General features: G+C 37.2%; 1 protein-coding gene across 2 annotated transcripts in view; it reads right to left on the bottom strand.

Annotated features, from left to right (window-relative positions):
* Window positions 1-11,239: 11,239 nt before the first annotated feature.
* LOC107557540 (retinoic acid receptor gamma-A-like) overlaps window positions 11,240-24,430 on the bottom strand; it is a 34,669-nt gene continuing 21,478 nt past the window's right edge. For both annotated transcript variants that reach the window (XM_016240979.1, XM_016240980.1), the window contains exons 2-8: window positions 17,309-17,457; window positions 15,978-16,119; window positions 15,535-15,698; window positions 14,480-14,656; window positions 13,515-13,719; window positions 13,010-13,168; window positions 11,240-12,481 (exon numbers count right to left, since the gene is read on the bottom strand). In XM_016240979.1, coding sequence (XP_016096465.1) covers window positions 12,159-12,481; window positions 13,010-13,168; window positions 13,515-13,719; window positions 14,480-14,656; window positions 15,535-15,698; window positions 15,978-16,119; window positions 17,309-17,457 — 1,319 coding nt within the window. In that variant the 3' untranslated portion in view covers window positions 11,240-12,158. The remainder of the gene's footprint in view (window positions 12,482-13,009; window positions 13,169-13,514; window positions 13,720-14,479; window positions 14,657-15,534; window positions 15,699-15,977; window positions 16,120-17,308; window positions 17,458-24,430) is intronic.

The following is a 24,430-nucleotide window of genomic DNA, read 5'->3' as shown; positions in this document are numbered from 1 at the left end:
GATATACAGTCAATTTAAGTATGTTTTCTAGATATTCCATAAATATAAATAAATAAAGGGAGTGGATTGTAATATTTCTGATGTAACATAAATAAGTCAGATGAGCTGCAATTTTAACCAAGGAGTATTTTCACTTTTCTCTCTTAAGAAAGTTATTTATTTATTTATTTATTTAGTGTAGATAGGTGTGCTGGTTATGGCTGCATGTTCTATATCACATGACAACAGTGTTGGGGAGTAACTAGTTACATGTAATGGAATTATGTAATTTAATTACAAAATAAAAGTAATTGTAATCAGTTACAGCTACTGAGAAACAGTACAGCTACTGTGTAATTAGATTACAGTTACTTATGAAAATGTTAAGAATTACAATGGGGGTTACATCTGACTCACACACACTCCCACATACAGATTTAATTGATTTCTTTCATAAATTGCAGTGACTGCTCTAAAATTTGAAACACCAATGTTTCAGGAGTTTAGAACATGCTTATTCGATAACTTTTTAATTTCCTATGTGGGTTTATGTATAGCTATACTTCATTTTTTAAAGATTAACTGTTTTTTTTCAAGGCATTGTTAGATTCCAGTGTTTCCTGTCATAGCTATGGAAAGATTTCATTTCAAAACAGTATCGTAGCTAATAAAATATTTATTGTTATGATTTAAAATATGTATTTAACCTCAGAATGATCTCAAAGTAAGTCTGATTTTGTGGTGGCTGTGCTTTAAAGGGGACATTGATCTTCCACAAGTTGGTATGTGTGACGAGAGGGGCGGGGCCGAGAGCCGTGGGAACGGAGCGAGGCCGGTGGAGTAATTGCGAATGCGCGACACCTGCGCCACTGTGCATTCGCAATTACTCCACCGGCCTCGCTCCGTTCCCACGGCTCTCGGCCCCGCCCCTCTCGTCACAGTATGGTTCTTTAGGGTCTTCATGAACGGTCTGCAACATATTTTGGTTAAAATTCCTCAGTGGCCATGTAAAACAACACCCTTTTTTACCTTGCTCTCTTCACAGCTACTCATTTTGGGGCATGTCTCTTTAAATGCCAATGAGCTCTGCTCACCCGCCCCTTTCTTCTGTGGAAGAGCAAAGGCGATTTGCAAATAATCATAAAAAATATAAAGTGTCAGACTTACTTCTTCTGGAAGTGCAGCTGGATCACGAACAATGAGTACTGATCTATCCTTGAGTTTTAACTTTTTAACAAAACTTGCCTTGAATTGTCCCTCATTCAGAAAACAGTCTGGAGTAAAATTATTTGCGCAGACATAAATTATTTAGGTGTATTCGGTGGTGCATTACCATTAAAAAACTAATGCACTGCGTCCTCAGTGGCTCTGATGTCGGGAGAAAATTAAGATTCTTATGTCTTCTACATCACAAAACTAAAAAACACCTGCATTGCATACAAGACATTGTCGCTACAGCTCCTGGAGCGTGGAGACAATTATGGATTTCATATAACTGGCAATGGGAAAAAATATGCTAATATTGGACAGTACTTCAGTGTTTGTGGGTGGGGCCTGAGCAATATGACATCATACTGCTCAGAAAATCAAAACAGCTTGATAATTGAGACTGTTTAGGATTTTGGGGGATTAAAAAAAAGGAGTGAATAGATTTGTATCATTGTACGGTGGTTGTGTCCACACACTGCTAAGTTACATTTTATATGCAAACACCATGTAAAAGTGAATTGTGCATCCAATGTCTACTTTAAAACAGTAATATAATCTTAATTCAAGTGATGAAGGATTTCGGAAGTGTGACAGTAATCAGTGTTGAGTACTACTGTAAGGTTTACCATGCATGGTTTACATGTTTGAAAATTGTTAAAGGCAGGGTAATTTTCTGGTAGCCAATGATGATATTTGAAATTACCAAAACAAACACGCCCCTACCCCAAAAGGGTCTTGCCCCTATTTTGATAGTTCCACCCCACATATACGTACGCAACCCAGGCAACGATTAGTTCTGTAAAACAAACCAAAACCAATGTTACACCGTGTCTAACAAATCAACCCGACATAAAAATGCTGCCGGGTTCTATTTATGACGTGCTAACACAAATTTCAAATGGTTTTCAACGGTCAACGGTTAGCTGTTGTAGACACGGTGTTACTTACCTATTGAGAAGAAACAAAGCAACCTCGGCGTCCGATCGCTGGCCTCCACTCCTTGAGTTCTCTACAGCGCTGGAAAGCTGATCCGATATTTACACGGGTCCTACTTCTTGCCTTATCGGTCCGCAGACGTTTTCCTCTTTAGTTTTTTTTAATCTGCCATCTCTATCTTTCTGTCGCTCGGCTCGGCTAATGTCCGTCCCATGCACTGAAAGCTCTCTCCTCCACATCACGAGTAGACACGCCCCTTATTGCTGATTGGCTACAAGTTTGTTTTGCTATTCGGCCCGAATCAGTTTTCTAAAGTGTTTTTGAAAAATTACATACCCTACCTTTAACAGTTGAAAACATTAGAAATTTTTAAAAGTAATCAAAAAGTTATCAAATGTAATCAGTTACATTACTTTAATAAAGTAATTGAAAAGTTACACTACTTGTTACATTTTAAGTAGGGTAACTTGTAATCTGTAACCTATTACATTTCCAAAGTAACCTTCCCAACACTGCTTGACAATGACGTAAGTGCATTCAGGTGCAGAGTTCCCCTTTTAGTTATTTTAGTTATGTGTTTTTTTCTGTCTATCATGTTTTTTTATCACTCTGTTTGTTCTGTTCTTAGTTTGTGATGCTGTTATGCTATCCATCCTTGATCTGAACTAGATGTGGTCCTCAAGGCTGGACAGTCTGTTGTGAAAAAAAACAAAAAACATATATATATATATATATATATAATGTATTAAGTAATATTTAAAACAAAAAAATAATTAAATACATTTCAGTTTCATTTGTGTATTAATCAGTCACAGTTTGAATTGGTAAATTTAAAGGGAAAGTTCTGTGGAGCCATGGACTAAAAACACTTGTGTGCTGTTGAGAGTTGTTTTGGTAAATTCCTATATATGCACATATTGTGAATCTGTTTATTTTAATCATAATGCTGTCTTGTACTGGACATTAAAGTGATTTGGCTTATGTGTTTTCTAGTCTGTTAGAAATACCCTGCAGGTGTATATATTTTTTTTGTCCGCTTAAGATAATAAACAGTACATGGTATCAGTAAGTTATATGCATTGGACAGTTGTCAGATTGCTTTCTTTAAATTCTTTTAATTCTTTCTGTCTTTATCTCGTTTTCCTTTGTGTTTTTTATTTCTTTTGTTATCTGTCATCTCAGCTTCTAACCACACCAACATCACATCCCCCTACCTCTCCTCTTCCTCCTCTACTGTGCTTTCACTCTTTTCCCTCTCATTATGAAATCAGTTGTGGTGCGTGCCTTGTTTTACTGCCTTCTCTAAACCTTTAACCAAGAAATTCTTTAACTTTGTAAATTAAAATGAGGAAAGGTGTGTGTAGACCCTCAATGGATTTAAGTCAAGTCAAGTCAAGTTTATTTGTACAGCGCTTTTCACGATACAAATCATTGCAAAGCAACTTTACAGCAAATTAAGTTTCTACAATATTTAGTGGTAGCTTATCAGTGGTGACTGTCAGTCAATGTACATATGGCAGAAATGTACGGAAAAATCAATTAAAGACGTAATCAAACAGACGATGAACACTATTAACAGCAATTATTATATGATGCAATCAAACTTATAGCAAAATGTGTTAGTTCTGTATGTTGTTTTAGGGTTGGCATCATCTGAGGTTCCTATGAGGGGTTGACATCATCTCTTCTCAGGTGTTCTGGATCCAGACTGAAGCTTGTGTAAATCTTAGTTACCACAGGATGGCAATCCCGTGGCAAAAACAGAGAAACAAATAGAGACATAATTAACATAGCTGCTGCTCCAACCAAGCTAAATTAATTTGTTTACTAGCTTTTCTGCATCAGAAACAGGTAACATGTTTCGTAACTTGGCAATGTTTCTAAGATGGAAGAATGCTGTTTTTGTAACATGGGAAATATGATTTTCAAAAGACAAGTTGCTATCTGCTATTATCTGTGATCATTTCATTTACAATAGCTGCTTTTGGTGCGAGTGATCTAATGTTTAGGAGCCCAAACTTTAAAAATCGTTTTTGTTCATTTATTTGACATTTTTCTGGTTTAATCAAGATACGATTTTTTCTAGATCCTGCATTAAATTTATATTTTGACCTCACTATTCGGGGAACAGACACAGTCTTTATAGATTGTACAGCGCAAGTACTTCTATCATTTAAGCGGGTAGAACAAAAATCATCAGGGCAGTTATTTGAGATTTGACTTACTAGTCATATGGTGCATAGCGTCCTGGAGATGTTGTCTGAAAGGAGTTCTGCTCCGACTCTGCTGGGGTGCAGGCCATCAGCGCGAAAAAGCCTAGGACGCTCCCAGAAAAGATTCCAATTATTAACAAAGAGCAGTTTCTGTTCTTTACACCATGACAATGACCATTTATTTAAAGCAAAAAGTCTACTGAACCATTCGTGTCCTCGTCGATACGTGGGAAGCGGTCCTGACACGATGATTGTCGTCGCGGGCGATGTGCGGCGCACCGTCTCGATCAGGCTCCTGAAGTCCCTCTTCAGTGTCTCTGTCTGCCGCAGCTTGGTGTCATTAACCCCCGCGTGAAGCACGACCGCTCCGGTGCTCTCATCGCCCTTCAGGATTGCGGGTATCTACACAGAAACATCGAGAACACGAGCACCAGGGTAACAGTGAGTGTGCACTTTACCTTCAGCTAACGTAGCACGGACGTGCCGGACGATGGAGTCACCGATGATCACAGCGTCTCGTTCCGTCTTGCGGATGGGAGCGAAGCGGTTCCAGGTGGAGATCTCGAAGACCGGAGGCGGCAGAGGTGTAGAGGTCACGTCTTCCATGGCGGGTGCACCCAGGGTCCGTGGTGTCCCGGCGCCGGAGTGAAGGACATCTGGGAAGATCGCGTCCTGGGTGCACCGGGCCTGTGCAGAGAAACACACGGAGTAGAGGTGGTGGGAGAGTTAGCAGCGGGCTGTATACTTACCTCGGACTTGAGAGCGTCAGCCTGGGATGATTCCAGCACAGCTCTCCGCTCTCTCAGCTGTGTCTGCATCTCCACCAGGTCGCGGATCTGCTTCTCCACGGCCTCCAGCTGTCCTCACCTGCACTCAAAGGTAGGCACACATCAGCCATTAAAGCAAGTAACTGAGTAAAACAATGGTAATGTTTGTGAATAGAGTATTAGCAATGTAAGCGAGATTAGCGGCAACCACGCTGGCGATGCTAGCGGGCTATTTGCTAATAGCGGACTCGGGAAATCAAAATAAAACTAGTGATAACAAGGCGCTCTGATTGTTTTTGTTGTAGAATACGATCGGGGATAAATTTACACGTTATAGAAACGAAAATTATGGTGCATAAAATTGATTTTAAGATAAAAAATAGACAATAAAGAATTAACTTCACGTAGCTCAAACTCAAAACACACGGCAGCAACAAACAGGAAGTGATTTACACCTATCTTACACCTATTAACTATCTTACCTCAAGCATCGGTCCTTTCCCAGATGAGTAGGTTTATGCCTGTCTTATTCTTTTACCATTATTAAGTTTCCAGGGATCTGCTGGTTAAACATTAAAATAAGAAGAAAATGAACATTTACTTGCCCTCGGGCCATCCAATTTGTAAATTGTTTCTTCATCTGAATAGATTTGGAGAAATGTAGCATTACCTAACTTGCTCACCAATGGATCCTCTGGAGTGAATGGGTGCCATCAGAATGAGAGTCCAGACAAATTATGGAGAGTCCATAATCCATAATAAAGCTGACCCTTAACCAAAAGCATTTCTGTTGTGGTGCCAAGGAGTCTAAAACAAACAATGCATATCTTCTGTGTTAAGTCTGGTTATTTTCAACAGAAGCATTCAATGAGAGTGCATAACTGTTATGCACTGTAATCACAATTATGTTATATTATAAAATAGTACATCATGTAAATATTATTTCCTATAGTAAAAACAACATTTTAGTAATGAGCTCCAGAAGCTTTAAATACCTTTAGCATGAAGGTGGATCGTATCAATATTGAGTTGTCCTGTTGTAATTTGTGCTTAATTTTCTCACAGTTTTCATACACTGCACTGCACTGGAAGTTTCGTTTGGCCAGTGGGACTAAATGCAACTCATATGAAACTCAACTCAAGAAGCAGCTCAGATGATGAAGGATGTTCATTCTAAGCAGTTCCTCTGTAACTAGGATTTAGTTCCCTGTACTTGTAACTACTCTATGGCTCTATTTGAGTAAAATAACAAAACAGTGTCCTTATCCATGACAGTTCAAGACTACTACTGATTTCCTATCCTGTATGTTTTACCTCTCCTTTGCAAAGGGTGTTGAATTTGTATTTTGTATTAATTTAATTGATTTAATTTTTAGATTTTCCAATTTAGATTATCTGAATCATTTTGATTTCTACTTTTTAATGGATCTTTGTTGGTGTGATAAATTTGTTAAAAAGTCTGCAATGGCACAGTCTAAGATAACACAGCAGGATGAAACAAAATTGGAATCTATGAAGCACTCCCGGTGAAGACAAAGGATGTATAAGGAAGCACAAAAAGTTACCTCTCTTAGTTCAGCAGGAAAGTATGACTGTACAGAATTTGATGAGAAATTTCTTTATAAAATCATGACATTTGGAAAACAAAAGTTTTCTAAAATACAGAAAATGTATAAAAAAGAAGAAGAAAAAGGTGGTCAGACATTATATGGACACAATTTAAAGTCATTAATACCACTTACATCCATGTTTTAAGGATTTTCATTTGCAGGCACAGTAAGATACTTGTAACAATGTCCATAAGTTGTGAAAGACATTTGAAATGTTTCTTGCAAGGCACATAACGGAGAGTAATGCTAAAAACAAGAAAATACAAATTAAAATGGGGAGACGAGACATGGAGAAAAACAAATACAAACAAACGTTAAATGTCATATTTAAAACATTGCTAAAAAAGGGATCTTTTTACAAGAAAGAACACATAGGCTGCTTTTGTAAATCCATAGATAAAGACTTGTAATTACAACACAATGTAGAAAAGACAAATAAACAAAAATCAACACAAATAATTTTATAAAATTAGAAATGTGCATTAAAACTTGTTTTTGTATTCCTCTTAGCAGTTCTAACCCTTAAATGTTTTAAAACCCAAAACAGAGAAAAAGTCACAAAAACAAATATGACAAATTTTGCAACAAACAGGTAATATACACATATTTCAAACCATCATTCTTCATTAAGGAAAAATTTGACCTCTACGGCACTAAATGACAAAATACAAGCACAAAAGATAAACGCTATTTAAGAAGGTAAATAAAAAGCAAAAATCTCTGATATTAAATCCAATATCTCATGTTTAATTCACCAAACAGACATTGAGTCTGGAGGAGGACAAAAAAGTATGCCAAAAACATTTGCTCTGATAATTCACAAAAACATTAATATCCTGTGACCTTCTTAAATTACACTTTGCCATTGACTGCTACATTTATATTTATACATTTATCAACGTTGAACTGATATGGAAGAGTTAATGCATTTTTAGGGACTTTTATCATATTTCCAGAGACATGGCTATGTTCCCTTGGTAAATGCAATGTGAACATACGTGCCAAAATCATATGTACATGCCGAAACTTTGTCTTTGGTCTGAAAATGGAAGTATAGACTCTAGAAGAGATCAACTAAATCTAAGGAGTACCACTGTTTACTGCTGCAGGCCATATTTACCCTGTCACATATCCGGATAAGTGCATTTACACGAAGCTGCTAGACTTTATGATCACTGCAGATTTATCCAGCACACTCTATGGTAATCATTCTGCTCTGAAATCTTTGGAAATGATCTTTTTGTTCTCTAAGCACATCTACATTTTGGCTGATCATTACATTGGTGGTACATACAGTACAGACATACTCCTCCACACTGTGAGAGTATATCAATAGAGATAGACAAGGAATTCTGGGAGCGGTCAAAAACCCAGTTCATAATGTGCATCACTGACTACAGATATAACAAAAATGTAACAAGATGAGGATAAATAAGCAATAAATAAAAGAACGTGTATAGCCTATGATGTGTTTGTTTATATATTTAAAAATATTTAAGATAACAATACAAAAAAGGTTGAAAAGTCTGAGATGTCCTCTTGATGTATTCAAATAAAATGGTTTGCAATGACACAAAAGCAGAAAGATGAAAGTCCAAAAAAAAGAGAGATATCTTTACAGATTTAAGCAAGTAGTATACAAGTATACATGCACGCAGCTTACAACCTTAAACCATATGGCTCTATCTTACAGTGCTGCTTCTATATATGCAGTAATCAGAAGCTTACGAGAACACTGTTCTGTCTTGTGAGGAGGTATAACGTTGTTATCAGTGGTGTGCACAGACCTCAGTGGGGCGGAAGGGGGAAAAAAACAGACTGTAGAATTAATTGTGTTTGCTTTTTCTTTCATTATTCGTAATTATTTTGTTAATAATCAAAAACACCCTACTCTATGATTTTTTCTCACCTATAAATAACTGTTAACATTGTAATTTCATGTGTTTGGACATGTACTATGGTAATGCCATGGTACTCTGAAGTTTTGAAGTACATTTGGATTAACATGTAAATACCATGGTATATGAATGTGGTACTCATTCAGTACCATGACATTACATTCAATACCATGATAACACTACAGGTTTTAGTGTTTTACTTCACTAACTGCTGCTTCCACTCTGACCTAATTATATTCACATCACACACAACATTTTTTTATTTTACTGTATTCTGTCATTAATATTGGCACAGTGATGACATCAGATAATCACCATGATACTGGCTGATTACCGTATTCATGTGGAATATGAATGCATGGTGCTCCAACACACTTCAAAGAATGCTATTATAGAGTTGAAAATTGGCTTATTAGTTAGGGTTAGGGTTAAAAAAATCTTTGGTTGACAACTCTTCTGTGAACAACTTATTTTATCACTCTTAAGAAACCGGTAATTCTGACTGACTGATGTGCCATACTGACCCGAATATAAGACAATAGCTGCGTCCGAAATCGCATACTTCCATACTATATAGTAGGCGAAAAACAGTATGCGAGGCAAGTAGTACATCCGAATTCATAGTATTCGAAAAACAGTAGGCGAGAAGTACCCGGATGACCTACTACTTCCGCCCGAATTCCGTAGCATGCATAGGATGGACACTTTACTATCCCATGAGGCCACGCGAGAGGAGGCGCCATATTCGAGAACAGCAGAAGGCGGCGACGCGGCTCTCTTCAAGTGTAAGTACCTCAGGGAAAAACCTTGTTCACTGTGGTTAAATTGCACTTGTTTAACATGATCTAAGTGAACGGCTGACTTATTGAAAGTTTAAACATTGTAAGTCGATGAGATGATTTCGTGAGTCGGCTGTAAAAAGATGTTTAATCGCCGATGAAAGTGGTAAGAATTACGTGAAACATTGCTGATGTTCGCAGTAGTGAGGGCTCTTTAAATTTAGGCGCTGTTGTGGAGACGCATGTCACGTGACAACATCAACATGGCGGATGTAGTACGTCCGAATTCCATTCATACTACTCGCATTCATACTATATAGAACGTACTTTTTTAACGGTTGAGTAGTACGTTCAAATTCAAATGTAGTACCTACTAAGCAGTATGCGATTTCGGACGCACCCAATGTTTTTTTCTTGGAAATACATCTGAAAAAACGCGGTCATCTTATATTCAGGATCTAGACTTTGACATGTCAATAATACACCCACAACAATAGGTGGCGCCAAATACGCATAAAACGAGTGTGCCATGAAATACATAATGTAATGCGTGTTGTAAAGATCGCAAGTAAAAACAAAAGAATAAGAAAACCTTACAGCTGCATGAGTCGTGACTGTCACGTTAGCCTGATGGGACCAAACTCCCTTTGTGATTTTAAAACGTAAGACAGTACCCAGATTTGAAGTCTACAGTAAGATTTAACTTCTACTGTTACTAAGATTTTGGTAGGCTACTATTAGATGGATAGCCTAAATGTCCTAATTCAGATGGGCTACCTGTTTGTTTGTTTTTAAATGGTATATCAAAAAGTGTACTTTTTTTTTACGTGATTGTTGGTACATTTTACCAGTTTTTACCATACTTTCAAAACAAAACTTCAAATAGGAAGAATATGCAATATGAAAATAATTGAAGACAAAATGAGTTTTACTGAGAAAAAAACAAGATTTGGTTTTTAAAAAGCCTTTTTTCAAAAGGTACATCTGGAAAAAGGGGGGTGGTCTTATAATCAGGGTCGTCTTATATTCGGGCTAATACGGTAATACAAATTTGATAATTCTTCTTCCTTTTATACAGTTTGATGAACATGCATTAAAGCAATACACATAACATTTTTGAAGCCACTCTGATCTGCTGGAGCTGTATAGTGAAACTCTTATTATACAGCTCCATAATTGTAATGTTTTTCTTCAACTACCTACAAAGAAACAAATGTATTTATAGTCAGTTATTATGAGACCGAAAGGAACAGCTTGTGCACACCACTGCTCATATTTGCCGAGATAGCCGGCTCATATTTGACACTCTAGAGATCTTATCTCTAGAGAGCTTTTAATACCTAATCACGCAACTCTTCTAGATCCCAGAGTAAAATGTTACATTTCAGCTTTTAATGTTACTTTTTGCTTAATGATATGTGACCATGGAGCACAAAACCAGTGATAACGGTCAATTTTTCGAAATTGAGATTTATACATCATCTGAAGGCTGAATAAATAAGCTTTCCATTGACGTATGGTTTGTTAGGATAGGACAATATTTGGTCGAGATACAACTATTTGAAAATCAGGAATCTGAGGGTACAAAAAAACAAAATATTGAGAAAATCGCCTTTAAAGTTGTCCAAATGAAATTCTTAGCTATGCATATTACTAATCAGAAATTCAGTTTTAATATATTTACAGTAGGAAATTTACAAAATATCTTCCTGGAACATGATCTTTACTTAATATCCTAATGATTTTTTGGAATAAAAGAAAAGTCAATAATTTTGACCCATATAATGTATTTTTGGCTATTGCTACAAATATACCCCAGCGACTTAAGACTGGTTTTGTGCTCCAAAATATAGCATATCTGAAGATAAAATATATGTAAATAGTACACACACATTCAGATCTATGAGACTTGTAGATCACCTTTGGTCCTTGATTTGCCCTGAGTGAAAGGTTTGATTTGTAATAATGTGATGTATTCTTTTTTTCAATCTAAAAATTTTATTTTACAATCTTCTAGTGCCCAGAACCCTAACACTGGTGTAAGTGTCAAATTCAGATGCAGAGTTGTATGGCTGTGAATTTGGAGTGTTTCGTAAAAAGGCTTGTCGTCAATAACACATAAAAACACACTGAAAGAAGCACAGAGTTGTTGAAAATATGCTAAACGAAATATAACTGAGACAATGCAACAACAAGAGTACACAGTTGCATTATGCAGTAAATGTATGTCTTGAAAAAGTTTTTAGACCACTGTGCTGAATTGGTCATTTATGTTTGCTGTTTTTTTTTTTGGTTCTGATTATGCATCCATACACAGTCATGAAAAATGTTTCCCTTACAGAACAAGGCTTTGGGATGCATTCTCAAATATTTGGCATCTCCAAATGAAGTACAAAATATGCTTACAACAAGTAACTTCCAGATATGGCACAATAGTTTATCCTTCTCTGATCTTGCACTCTTTTTCATTTCTCTCTTTTCAGTTAGAGAAACACTGTCTGAAGTAACAGTGCTGGCATGTTCCTAAGGTTTCCTCTTTTTTATGATTAATTTGTACTGCTTTTGGATAGTTGAGGGAAACTAGATGTGCAAAGTTGTGCATGTTTTTGTCATATGAAGGTTATATTTTTGAGTCATTATGGGGAAAGTAAATGTTGTTTGACTGAATTAATCTGTTTGTAGCAACTGATCAGGTGTCTGATATAAAATGTTGGTCACTGTTGTCTGTATGTATCAGACCCGCATATATACTGTCCTCCAGTGGTCACTATGCTCTTCCTGTCGCACTCTTTCTAGCTCCACCCATGTCCACTTGCAGGAGTCCCCATTCCTCATCCTCACTGTCCCCTGCTCGGTCCCGTCCCTCCTCCACACACTCATCATCCTCGTCTTCTTCATCCTCCAGAGCAGATTCCTCATCCCTCTCACGTTTGATGGCCTGGATGGTGGGAGGCGGCAGTGGGGCAGAAGCACCGGTGTCTTTAGAGTCAGAGCTCTCCTCAAAGACCTCAGGGTTCTCCAGCATCTCTCTGATCAGAGGAGGCATTGGGCCTGGGATCTCCATCTTTAGAGTGATGGCTCGCTCTGCTCCTGAACAAACACACAAAAAAAGATGATCATCTTCATGTTTTGTGGTTTTAATCTCTTCATTTCGGTCCAGTGTGTAGTAGAGGTGTTCTCAGGTCTTAATATCTGTTCCTGACCCAAATTGGCCCAAGTCACATCTTGGACCCCATATGCATAAAATAATAAACAAATACCGTAAAGTTGGCATATTTTAAAAGAACTTGGGTCTGCCATTCGGCAAAAGCACATTTACTTAAAATTACCTGAGATTTAAGGCTACTAATGTCCCGTGTCTGAGGCATTCATCAAAGTTTGGGACCTGAACCTACTTGAGTCTTCGGTCGGACCTCAGATTTTCAGATCTAAGCAGATCCGTGAAGACTTCTAGCGTGTAATAGAGTTTGCATCTAGTAGAAGTCAGGTAGTACCACTAGTTGGCGCTGTCAGCAGCTATCAACTAGGCGAGTGCACTTCAAACATATCACAATGTAAAGTTCCAAGACTTATCACATTCTTCATATTGTGTGCCATACAGATATAAATAATGCGTACCTTTAGTGCTGATGCCTCGGAGGTCAGTGACCTTCATCAACATTCGTGGGAACATGTGAGGTTTGTTGGGGCGTCGCCGGCGAGCGTAGATCTTTAACGCCTCTAGCAGAGGCTCCTGTAGCTGGTCCACCCGATGAGGTTCCTCCAGGTCCATGCGGTCTACTCATTCATCCAGTCACAGAAAGCATGACATGTCAATTAGAGTTCAATAACAGAAAGGCATGACATCACAGAGTGATTAGAGTTCAAAAACAGGAGAAAGAATAAACCAACCATGGATTCAAAATGTCTATGAAAGGAGCAGGACAACCAGAGCAGCTACTGCTGAAGGTGCAAAGATTAAAACAGCACTCAGAGATAAGATAAGCACACCATAGAACTTACTCACTCAAAAGATTTTCACTATAACAGCTATTTATTGTCATAATTTCCCCATGTAATTGAGTAATTGATCTATAAGGAGTCGAAGAAATAAAGTGAATGACACACTGAGAGACAGCAGTACCGCCGCAGATGAGGCAGATGGCGCTAAGGAGCCCTGTCTCTGTGTCGTCCATCTCCAGAGGCAGGAGCTGCACGGCGAAAGCAAACACCAGGTCTGTGAGTGGGCCAAAACCTGCGTTGTGCATCTGTGTTCTGTTGAGGGTCAGTCCATCCGAGAAGGTCATAGTGTCCTGTTCTGGAGTGTAGCGAGTACAAATCCGCAACATCTGTAAAGTTGAATTTCACAATTAAGAAAAAAAAAAAACTACATGAATGTGCACAGTCTAATTTTTTTTCTCAGAATCCCACATCATGTGAATTTTTAAAGGCCAATTCACGCTGCACAGACAGACACAGACCAAAGCCGACAGTCACCATATTACAGTGTCACCTCTCAGACATTCCAAGAACCAACAAACAATGGCAGACTAATGCCAGCAGACACCGAAAAGGGTAACATAATGATCCGACAAAACCTGTCAAACGTGTCTGTTGCCATTTGTCTGCATCTGTCCATGCAGCATGAATCGGCCTTAAAAGGATAGTTCACCTAAAAATTTAAATTCTGTCATCATATACTCACCCTCCACTTATTTCTTTCTTCTGCTGGACACAAAAGAAGATGTTTTGAAGAATGTTATGGAAGTCAATGGCTACCGTCAACTGTAACCACATTCTTCAGAATTCAGCAGAAGAAAGAAACTCATACAGGTTTGGAACAAGTGGAGAGAGAGAGAAAGCAAGCAAATGATGACAGAATTTTTATTCTTTTGGTGAACTGTCCCTTAGATGCATCTATTGTAGTAAAATTTAAAACTTAGAACCATGTGTTCTACCCACTTTCAATGTGCTACATCTAGTCTTTTAATGCAAGAATGAATCTTGCGTGCATTGCACCTAAAACATCAAATTGGACAACAAAACAAAGCAACTTTGTTGTTCATAAAAGGTTGTTGATTATATGCATATAGTTTTCGTTGTATTTACCAGTATATCAAGGCAGGCAGATTTCAGTAAGGTGATCTGGTCTGCAATGGTGAGTGAAGTAAAACCTGGCAGACGTTTAGCAAACTCCACAATCTTTATAATGCACTTTGTGGAGAGCTCACTGAACTTATCCCACAGTCCAAGATCCAGCTGAACCCTATGATCCGCACTGGAATTCTGAAACAGAGAGTAAAACAGAAAAAGGTTTTAGTATTACTGGTTACATTTCAGTTTTGACTAGCCAGCAGAACATTTTGACTATTAGTAATTCACAATGCACATACTGTATCTGTAATGCAATTCTGACTTATAATAATTCACATGAAAGATATCTACAATGCATTCTTGACTAATGAAAATCCCAGGCTCATAAATTTAATTTAGATTTTATTTCAAACTAGGGATCATTTATTTTATCTGTCCTGTTGCAATTAAGTTTAGTCATAATATGCTACAGATATTGCAACATCAGTAAAAAAAATTATATTTTTGAATGTTTTCATTACCTCTCTGGTGCTAAGATTATACTTTCATTTGGCACTGTATAAGCACTCGAGAAGCATTTATTGTGTGTAACATGCGTAACTTATTGTATGTCATGTACTGTGCTGTGTGAGTTTTATGTTGTGTACTGGCCATGTCATGCTTGTCCAAGAAAAATTTCCCTGAAACGGGACAATAAAGTATTAATTAATTAATTAGTTCATTCATTCATCCATTGCAGTGACTGCCCATATTTCATTTTACAGACAGACAGAGAAATAGATAGAAAAAAATTGGGACTAGACACAGCATAAGATCCCCCCCCCCACCTTATGCATTCATACACATTTTATCCTAAAATCTTGATGCAGGACAAAAAGTGGATTCGCTGTCTCAAAGAAACCACTATTGATGTGGTTCAATAGATGTGTAATGTTATTACGTTTTTTACACTGGAGGGAATTATTTGCATGATCTTGGCCCACACAGTCCTGCTCATGCTAGTGATTATTTAGCTGACTGACAAGAAGGAAGTGTGTGTGAATATGAGTGTGTGAGAGCTCAGGACTCACAGTCGTGTATTTTCCGAGCTGACAGAGCGAAGGGAAGGTTTCCCTGTGTGCTTTGCTGACTTTATTAACCAGTTCTTCCAGTTCTCCACTCAGCTCATAGCTTTCTGGAAGAACCACCTCCTCTTTTATGTCCTTCTTTTTCTTATTCCTGTCATTACGGACCGCTTAAAGATAAAGACAAACACAAAATGAACCAACCATGTAGCATACATGAACAAAAACAAAACAACAACAAAATGCTACTCATGTTACACGCAACTTATAGAGTAGAGTTTCTTTAGGGTTTTGTTCATGCCAGGTACCTCAGAACAAGATATGTTTGAGGCAATCGTGTGCTTCTCACAAACTTGTGAATTCACTCTAAAATACAACTTGCATGTCTTTATTGGTTGTGTGAACTGAGAACAGTATAACTGGTGATAAGCCACTGCTTAGACTTTTACCTTCCTTAGACATGCCAACCTCAAAGCACTTCTGCAGCCGGCAGTACTGACAGCGGTTCCGTGTCACCTTGTTGATCTGGCAGTTTTTGTCTCTGTGGCAGGTGTACACCATGTTCTTCTGAATACTGCGACGGAAAAACCCCTGATACGGAGATAAGAGAGAGACAGAAACACAAAAATATAAACAGGAAAAAAGGTACGTTTAAATTCATGAATCATGTTTGAACTCTTAAAGAAAAGGCTCTGTGATTTCATGAAGCTTAGATCACGAAAATTAATCAGAATTCTGTGTAACAGAGAACAGATTTTATTAACTTCAACAGAGCAATCAGCAGAGGGCACTAAAGAGTAGATGTTTGAATGAAAACAAAAGTCTTGATCTTGGCAGTAACAGTAGATGGCAGCACTCAAATAATTGCATTTGCTTATTTTTATGCATGTGCTGTGTTATAATGCAATTACATGTAATCTTTTCCCACTGTGGGTTGAAACATGAATATTAGAGAATGCATGCTCAGGTTTTGTTTTGTGTATGTGAGTACTGTGCACTGATAAAAGTGAAACAACAACGTCATGTATTTAAAATGCATTTAATATTGGCCTTTTTGAAGTTTGTCTAAATAACAAACAAAACACTCTTCACAGAAAAATTTAAAGAAACTTTTTTTTTTTAATCGTAATTTCACTTTACCTTTTTACCTCGTTTATTAATTATTGCACATCAATACTCTGGTGTAAAGTTCTTTATTCATCATTAGTAAATTAAACATTAACTAACAAACACTGACTAAATTTAACATTGACTAACAAAATGTTTTTAGCATTATCTACTTTCATATTATGGCTAATTTAGCTTTTATTCATGGCAAAATTAAGGCAAAAAAGCCAAAGCCAAATACATATTATGTTAACCTACATTAAGTAACATTTTGGCTTAGTCCAAAAAAAATAAAAAATACTGATAAAGTATGGTGTATGATCTTTTTATAATAAATAATGTTTGTTTGTTTGTTTATGTCTGTCTGTCTGTCTATCTTTGGGGAAAATAAAAAAATTCGGTAACACTTTATTTTTTATTTTAGGACCAATTCTCGCTATTAATTAGCTGCTTATTAATATTACTAGCATTTTGGCTGTTTATTAGTACTTATACAGCGCATATTAATATCTTATTCTACATGACCGTATTTTAGATCCCTTAATCCACCCCATATCTAAACTTGCCTTGCTAACTATTAATAAGCAGCAAATTAGGAGTTTGTTCAGGGAAAACTCTTAGTTAATCGTGAATATGTGTTCCCTGATCTAAAGTGTTACCAAATATTCCATACCTTGCAGCCCTCACAAGAGCTGACTCCATAATGGTAGCCAGAAGATTTGTCCTGGCACACAAAGCAGGGTTTATAGACACGAGGAGGAGGGGGTGGAGAAGGAGAACTGGGAACCATCTCATCTGAGCTTGTGCTCTGGGTCTCCACCGCTGCGGAAATCAAGAAGAAAAAGAACAGATAATTGGTCGTGATTACTAAGGTAAGAATATGGTTGGTTTTTCAAACCTTCTACCCCAACAGACAAGTTCTGCACTGGAAAACATCATCACTCTTGAAAAATCTATTCATAAAGATCTATTCATAATGTTAATAATGTGTTAAAAATCTGTTTATACTTTAAACAACAAAGCCATTTTCACCCCCTTTTCCCTGAGTAATTGTTTAGAGTAATCCTGTGCTGCATCATCAAAGCCCATGCATAAATTGGAATGGATTGCCGTTTGACAGAATATTAAGAATGAAAGAGAGAAAAACTGAATGGGTGATGACTGAAGTTGTCAAATGCATTAGGAAGCATCTGCCCAGGGGTCTGAGGTCGAAGATAAATATTACGTGAGAACATTGAGGAGCAGAGGTGTTGAAAGAGAAGAGAGATGGGAAAAATGAACTCCAGCACAGATGGATGAATTGATATTATGCTTTGACTGACACCTCAGCATGTGTTCAACTTGCTGTCACGCACACAAATGGCACCACAGTCAGATTCATAAACATCCTGGACATCAGCCATACAGACACAGACATATAATCTAACACGGTTTGTCCAATTTAAACACCACCGTGTGAAACACCACAGCATGCACTTATTTTGCATAAGTGCACGCTGTCACTCCAGTTCAACTTTCACCTCTAGACACCCTTTCTCTTCTCATGCTCTTGTTTCCTGGACCCTAAATTCCTCAGGCCTGGATGACTGGCTTTTTACTAGAGGTCCAGTCTCAAGATCGCCCGTAAAGCCCGTCTGTGGCCTGACAGAGGGACTTTATTGGCAGTGAGTCACTCTGGCCAGCCATTCACACCAGCAGCAGCTGTCCCTTCACTCTCCACTTGTATAAAATAAGAGAAAAACAGCTAAAACGGGGTCTTCAGAACTCCACATATTACGCCCCACAGAGGCCTTGTCCCTTCCTCCTACTGAATGGAGCAGATCCCCTAAATGTGCCTCACATTCTCTCTATCTTCTCCTCCCTCTGTCATTTGCTCTCCCTCCACGGGCACCATTTAACAAGAGCAACATGAGAGAAGGTATAGATGAGAAATCTCATAAAGAAACAGGAGGAGCTGGGGCTGGGGGAGGCTGGGAGAGACAAATGTGAGAGAGAGGGTGAATTTCACCTTGACCTTGGCTTTGACAGCAGCTCTGGCTTCTCAAGACATGAACGTGAACCGAGAGTCACAGAAATACTGCCAATGATCTAATCACAACCTCAGCTGAGATAAAATATGCAATATTGATGATGGGACATTTGGCAAACTATGAAAGGATGCTTCGTTTCCAAACACCACAGAGATCTGTGGTAGAGACGTTCCAAAGTCACAACCCATTTTTTTTCCCTAACAGCAGATATTCAAACTTCAAAATATATGGACATTAGTCTGGGTAGATGCCATAGATCATTTGACTGGAATTAAAACAAAGCAATGAGAGGAAAAATTACAATACATTCAACAGACCCAAATCATAAAACCAAAGCAGAACACATTTATGTGTAAATTGTTTATAAAGCTATTTTTGCATAAACTGATGCATTCAATTAATATAGCTTAATAAATATACAAACACAACACTACACAAACATTTATTTTAAAAAAATCAATCTATCATTCAATCAATCAATCAATCAATCAACTATCATTCTATCAATCGATCGGTCAATCCATCTTAAGCAAAACAGCATATTGGAATTATTTCTGAAGATCATGTGACACTGAATACTGGAGTAATGATGCTGAAAATTCAGCTTTTCATCACAGGAATACATTGCATTTTAAAATATATTCAAATAGAAAACAGTGATTTCAAACTGTACAATATATTATATGGCCTACGTATTGAGTAACTTGTATTATAGAACATATTTTCTTATAATTAAAGTGGGTGTTCACACAGGACATTCTTGTGTTCACAGACAGACAGAATGAAACAGAATGCAGGGTCACAAGACACATTTTTACAAGTTGAACTAATTTTAACTTTAACAGCATCTTAAAAAAGCAGTAATCATGGCACACTGGGCTGAAAATGACATATGTCTGGTGCATGTGTATATAGATTAACCAAAAAAAGAAAAAAGAAAAAGAAAGCATAGTCCATGTAACATCATGTTAGGCTCAAGCTTATAGGTTTTGTTATATGTTTTGTGTGTGTGTGTGTGTGTGTGTGTGTGTGTGGTTCTGTCATGCATATCAACACTTCTAGGTCTCTGGAATGCTAATAGATATAGTTCTTACACATAATGTTCTGTGAAACACAAGGCAGAGGGTGATGGGCGAGTGAGTGGGTGAGAACGCAACCTGATCACTGTGTTTATGTAGTAACTTAGGCTGAATTGGCTTTATGTGTTTATATGGCAGCAATGCTTGAGTGACATAGACCGGCTCTGAAAACATCCAGCTCCTTTTGTGCTTGAGTGGAAACCTGGCGCCACCAGAGAAACGACTGACAGACATAAAGGGGAGAAAGATGGAATGCTGTTCTGTTCTGTTCCCATTCCATTTTCTTTCTTTGTTATATCTGACATGCTAGCTTTGACTTGTGGAGGATATGGTCGGTTTTGAAGTAAAGCAGGTGGAGTATTCAGAAGAAACAGTTAAACGCACAAAATCATTATTGTCTCATTTGGCACTTGATTCCACACTAAATTCTGCTTAATCATTGATTTGTGAATGGGATTGAATTATATTTATTACATTTAGACTAGCTTCCATTAAAACACTGAGTTACACAGAAAGAAACTGATTTACAGTAGTTGTATGTTCTCAGGCCATATTTCTGCAGATTACTGTATGTCCTCACTGTTTAGACAATAAGCACAATGTAAGGTGATGCAGGTTTTATCAGTAAAGGATTTGAGGTCTTCAGCATGACAAGCCAGGTTTTCTCTGCTGGCTCAGATTGTGTTAGGAGGGACATGGACTCACTGACGGAAACACTGATTTAATTCATATCTTTCAGATTCATATTTTTCACAGTCTCTCTGACATCATCAGAAAGAAGCAAGTTGTCACTTTATAGAGAAACATCACGTAATGTAGCATGTTGCCTGATGTTATATTATTATTTAATGAATTAGACATAGATTTACACATGACAAAATTTTAGTATATTTGTACAAGTTTTGAACGATTCCAGTCAGTACAAATACTTGTACTGATCTTTAACATTGTACATAAGTAATGTTACGTTTTCAATACATTAATCCTGTATGTGTCTATCCAAACATGAAGAAATGTATGTGCACACTTTACATACAAATATAAGTCATATAAGTACAAGTCATAGAGTTTAAAAATTATAATGTGTCAAGTCGCAATTCATGTCGTGACTGCACTTTATTTTACATTACATGCATTTAACTGTGTACGTACCCAAGAAAGTAAGCTAATGCGTAATATATGGTAATTACATGGGTTAAGATTAGGTTCGGGGTTAGTACCTTATTACTTCACACTTATTGTATGCAATCAGTACAATAATTACACGTAGTATGTAGTATGTACATGCAGAATAGAACTATAAAATAAGGTGATACCCATGTCATAATGTACTAGAAAAAAAAGAATGATGATGTTAAAGCATATAGGAAAATGAAATGCATGAATCAGTTATTGAATTTAAAAAAATCTAATATATGTAAATGGAACAAATACTGAGATAACTGTCAAAATCACTCATACATGTGTTATGTATGGCCAATATATTTAAGATCTAAACACACACACACACACACACACACACTGGAGGTTTGCAGACTGAGAGAAGAGAGATGAATGCTTCTTTCATTTCTTCTGCGTGGTTGTATGTGTGGATGGATTGAACTGCATGATTGAGTCACAACTCAAAGGTGTTCATAAAGCTTAATGCTTTTTACTCCAATATTGAGCAAAGGCAAATTATTCAACAGCAGTCATCCAACTTTAGTCCACAAACAGAGTGAACACAAAGCTTTTTATTTAGGAGCGAAGAAAAAACTTGGGGAAAAAAATTCTGAGAACTCTGTAATAGTTGTGTGGAGCTGTTTGAATAGTTCTTTTCATTCTTTTTTGTCAAGAAAAAACCCCACTTTTGTAATACAGTGGTATTTGTCTAATTTTACAGGCTTTCTGCACGTTGTTAGAAATTGTAAAATCTCACCAACATTCGACTTGAAGTGTTACTGAGAAATTTAACAAGTTGGGTCAATTCAGCTTTGCCTCCAAAACCTTATGCTTGGACTCAGACGTTTGATATATGCTGTAAAATGACAACATTTCTGAACATTTGTCCTGAAGGATCGAGGCTTTAAAACCTAATTTGATTTGCTTATTGTACTTTGACATAACTTCTCACATAGATGCTCTGGTAAACTAATCAATGGAGTGCTCTGATCTCTCATGGTGTGTAAAGAGCAGAACGATAATAAGGGCACTGAAAGTATTTATTTATTTAATAATTCACCTGTAGTTAAAGTACAAAGAAGTTATAATGAATTATAATGAAGAATATTTTATCCATATACATTACTGCATATGCACAATCTTCAAATATGCCACTGATTCTTGATACGTTAAAATATATAGACTGAAATGTATATATACTTAAATGTATCCATACTTACACATATCTACAAATCTACATGTTATACTAACAAGAAACGATGTTTCTCACCACAGGCTGAGAGATGTAGTTCTACATAAGTTTGTGATGCTGTTTACAGATGTTCACTGGAAAGATGGATCTTGTGACCATAGCTGGCTAACACTGTTTTTAATAAATGCACCCCAGGTTTATAATGACATGGGGGTGAGTAAATGATATCAAAATGTTTATTTTCCGTGAACTAATCCTTAAATAACCAATTACTATTGTTCTTATATGTCACATAATTTCAGGACTGTAATATAATAGTTTAGTAGTTTATCAGTTTATCAAAACATATTTGAAACAGTACTTTCATCTTTGTATTACAAGTACTTCTCATGTCATTGCCTCCTTAAGCTTAATCGCTTGTCATATTCCTAATTTTAAGTAGTTTTGGATAAAAGTGTCTGCTAAAATTGCTTCTGCAAAAATTCTCTGTACTCTCATGCAGGTTTGAGATATTAATTACTAGTTTTAATAATATTTAGTATGTATTATTAGAAGCAGTAACAGTAGTCTTTAGTAGTAATACTGTAATTAATTAATATTCATACTCACTGTGTATGTGTACTTAGATATAATTTTGGGGAAAAATGGGGACAAGATGGTTTTGGGGATAGTGTTAGAGTTAAGTCAGGAATTATGCATGCATATATACATTTTTTTTTCAAATCACGTGTCCTCTGTAGGATGCTGGAGTCGATCACAGCATGGCTGACTGCAGACAAGGAAATGGTGTGGATGAATGGACTATCACTAGTGTTGGGTACCGAAATTGGCACCGGTACCTATGTAACCGGTATGTACTAGAACCAAATCAGAACGCAGATTTTGGTGCCTCATTTCTGTGCTACTTAAATGCTTGAGCGATCAATTGAAATATTTGTTCTCAGGTTCTCCTAAACGGACGTAAGGATCACTGGCACCGCACATGAAAAATTATTTCCCAACTGAGAAAATTAATGAAAGCAAGTCGGAAAGCTCTAATAATACAAATCCAACACATCTTTGTAGTAACGCGAGTGTCCATGTTGTTTTCACATTCCGACTTAAAAGCACAACTCGGGAAATGAGAGCATCCGAGGAGCACGTGAATGCAGTAATTACACTTGCTCTGACGGCAGCAGGAAGACTCCGTTAGCTAGCTAAGCTAAACGTTTTTAAATTAAAATCCCAAAAGCTAAACTTCCCTTGTAATGACTTGCAATGAGAAGCGTTTCTAAACCTGTTGTCCAACAAAATAGATCACTATAACGTTTTTACTCCACAACTGCTTCCTTTTGTGATCTGATGTGGCTTCTTGTCACAGAATGAGGCAGAAAATATGTTCTATACTGTTAAAAGCATATGGTAAAAAGGCTATGTCGATTAGCAATGGATTATAAATATACTTAATGTAGCATCTGGACCAATCAGACACACAATATATATTTTGTTAGCTATATTTAACAAATACTCGGTACCACCCCCAAGTTAACAAGCCATATGAGGACCTATGGACCCTTCCCCCGAAATGCGTCTTAACACCTCACCATGGCAACCAATGCTGATATCACTGGTTTTATTGCCCAAAGGAATGTGGGTAGAATAAATCACTACCTTTTCCATAGGAAGAGACACAATGCACAGTAAAAATGGACTCTTCTCTAATTAATTAATAGGAAAACCTTTCTTTGAATGAACACACATATCCTTCAGGTCATTGTGTATGTTGTCGTTATATTGTATACTGTTTGTGCAGGCTTGTGATGGAACCACTAGTTTCTGTCATCTTACCTATATGTAATTCTACCATGTTTAGTATCTATGAATTAGTCTTCTGATGATCTGAACGAGAGTGGATATTATATGTTGGTACCTCTGCAGCATATTAGTGTTCTAAGAATCTTTATTAGTTTGTGCATCAACACCCCCAAGCGAATTACATTTGCAAATTACCATGCCCTCACACAAAGTGTCGTAAAACCCTCCAGTAATTGCAACCTCCCGCTTGGGATTTCAGCCTTTCTCATTGGACAAGCCCATCTTGAGAGGCGTGAATCTTCTCAGATCTTAAAGGCCTCACATCAGTGACCCGCCCCTAGTCGGTGGTTCAGTTAGATTCTAAGATGAAGATATGAGCTAGAACGCTTCTGCAACCCCTCTAAGTTCGTGCCAGGCTTCGGCCTTGACTTTTCCATTCACCAAGATTCTCTGACTCAAACTGGTTCTTTTCATCAACCAACTTCAGCAAAGATCAACTTGAACCTTCAGATTGCATCAAGCCTCTCTTTCAGACAGAC

Source organism: Sinocyclocheilus grahami, unplaced genomic scaffold, assembly GCF_001515645.1.
Source record: "Sinocyclocheilus grahami isolate Dianchi unplaced genomic scaffold, SAMN03320097.WGS_v1.1 scaffold606.1, whole genome shotgun sequence".
NCBI lineage: Eukaryota > Metazoa > Chordata > Actinopteri > Cypriniformes > Cyprinidae > Sinocyclocheilus > Sinocyclocheilus grahami.
Note: the sequence above shows the minus strand (reverse complement) of the source record. Positions and strands in the feature narration are given on the sequence as shown.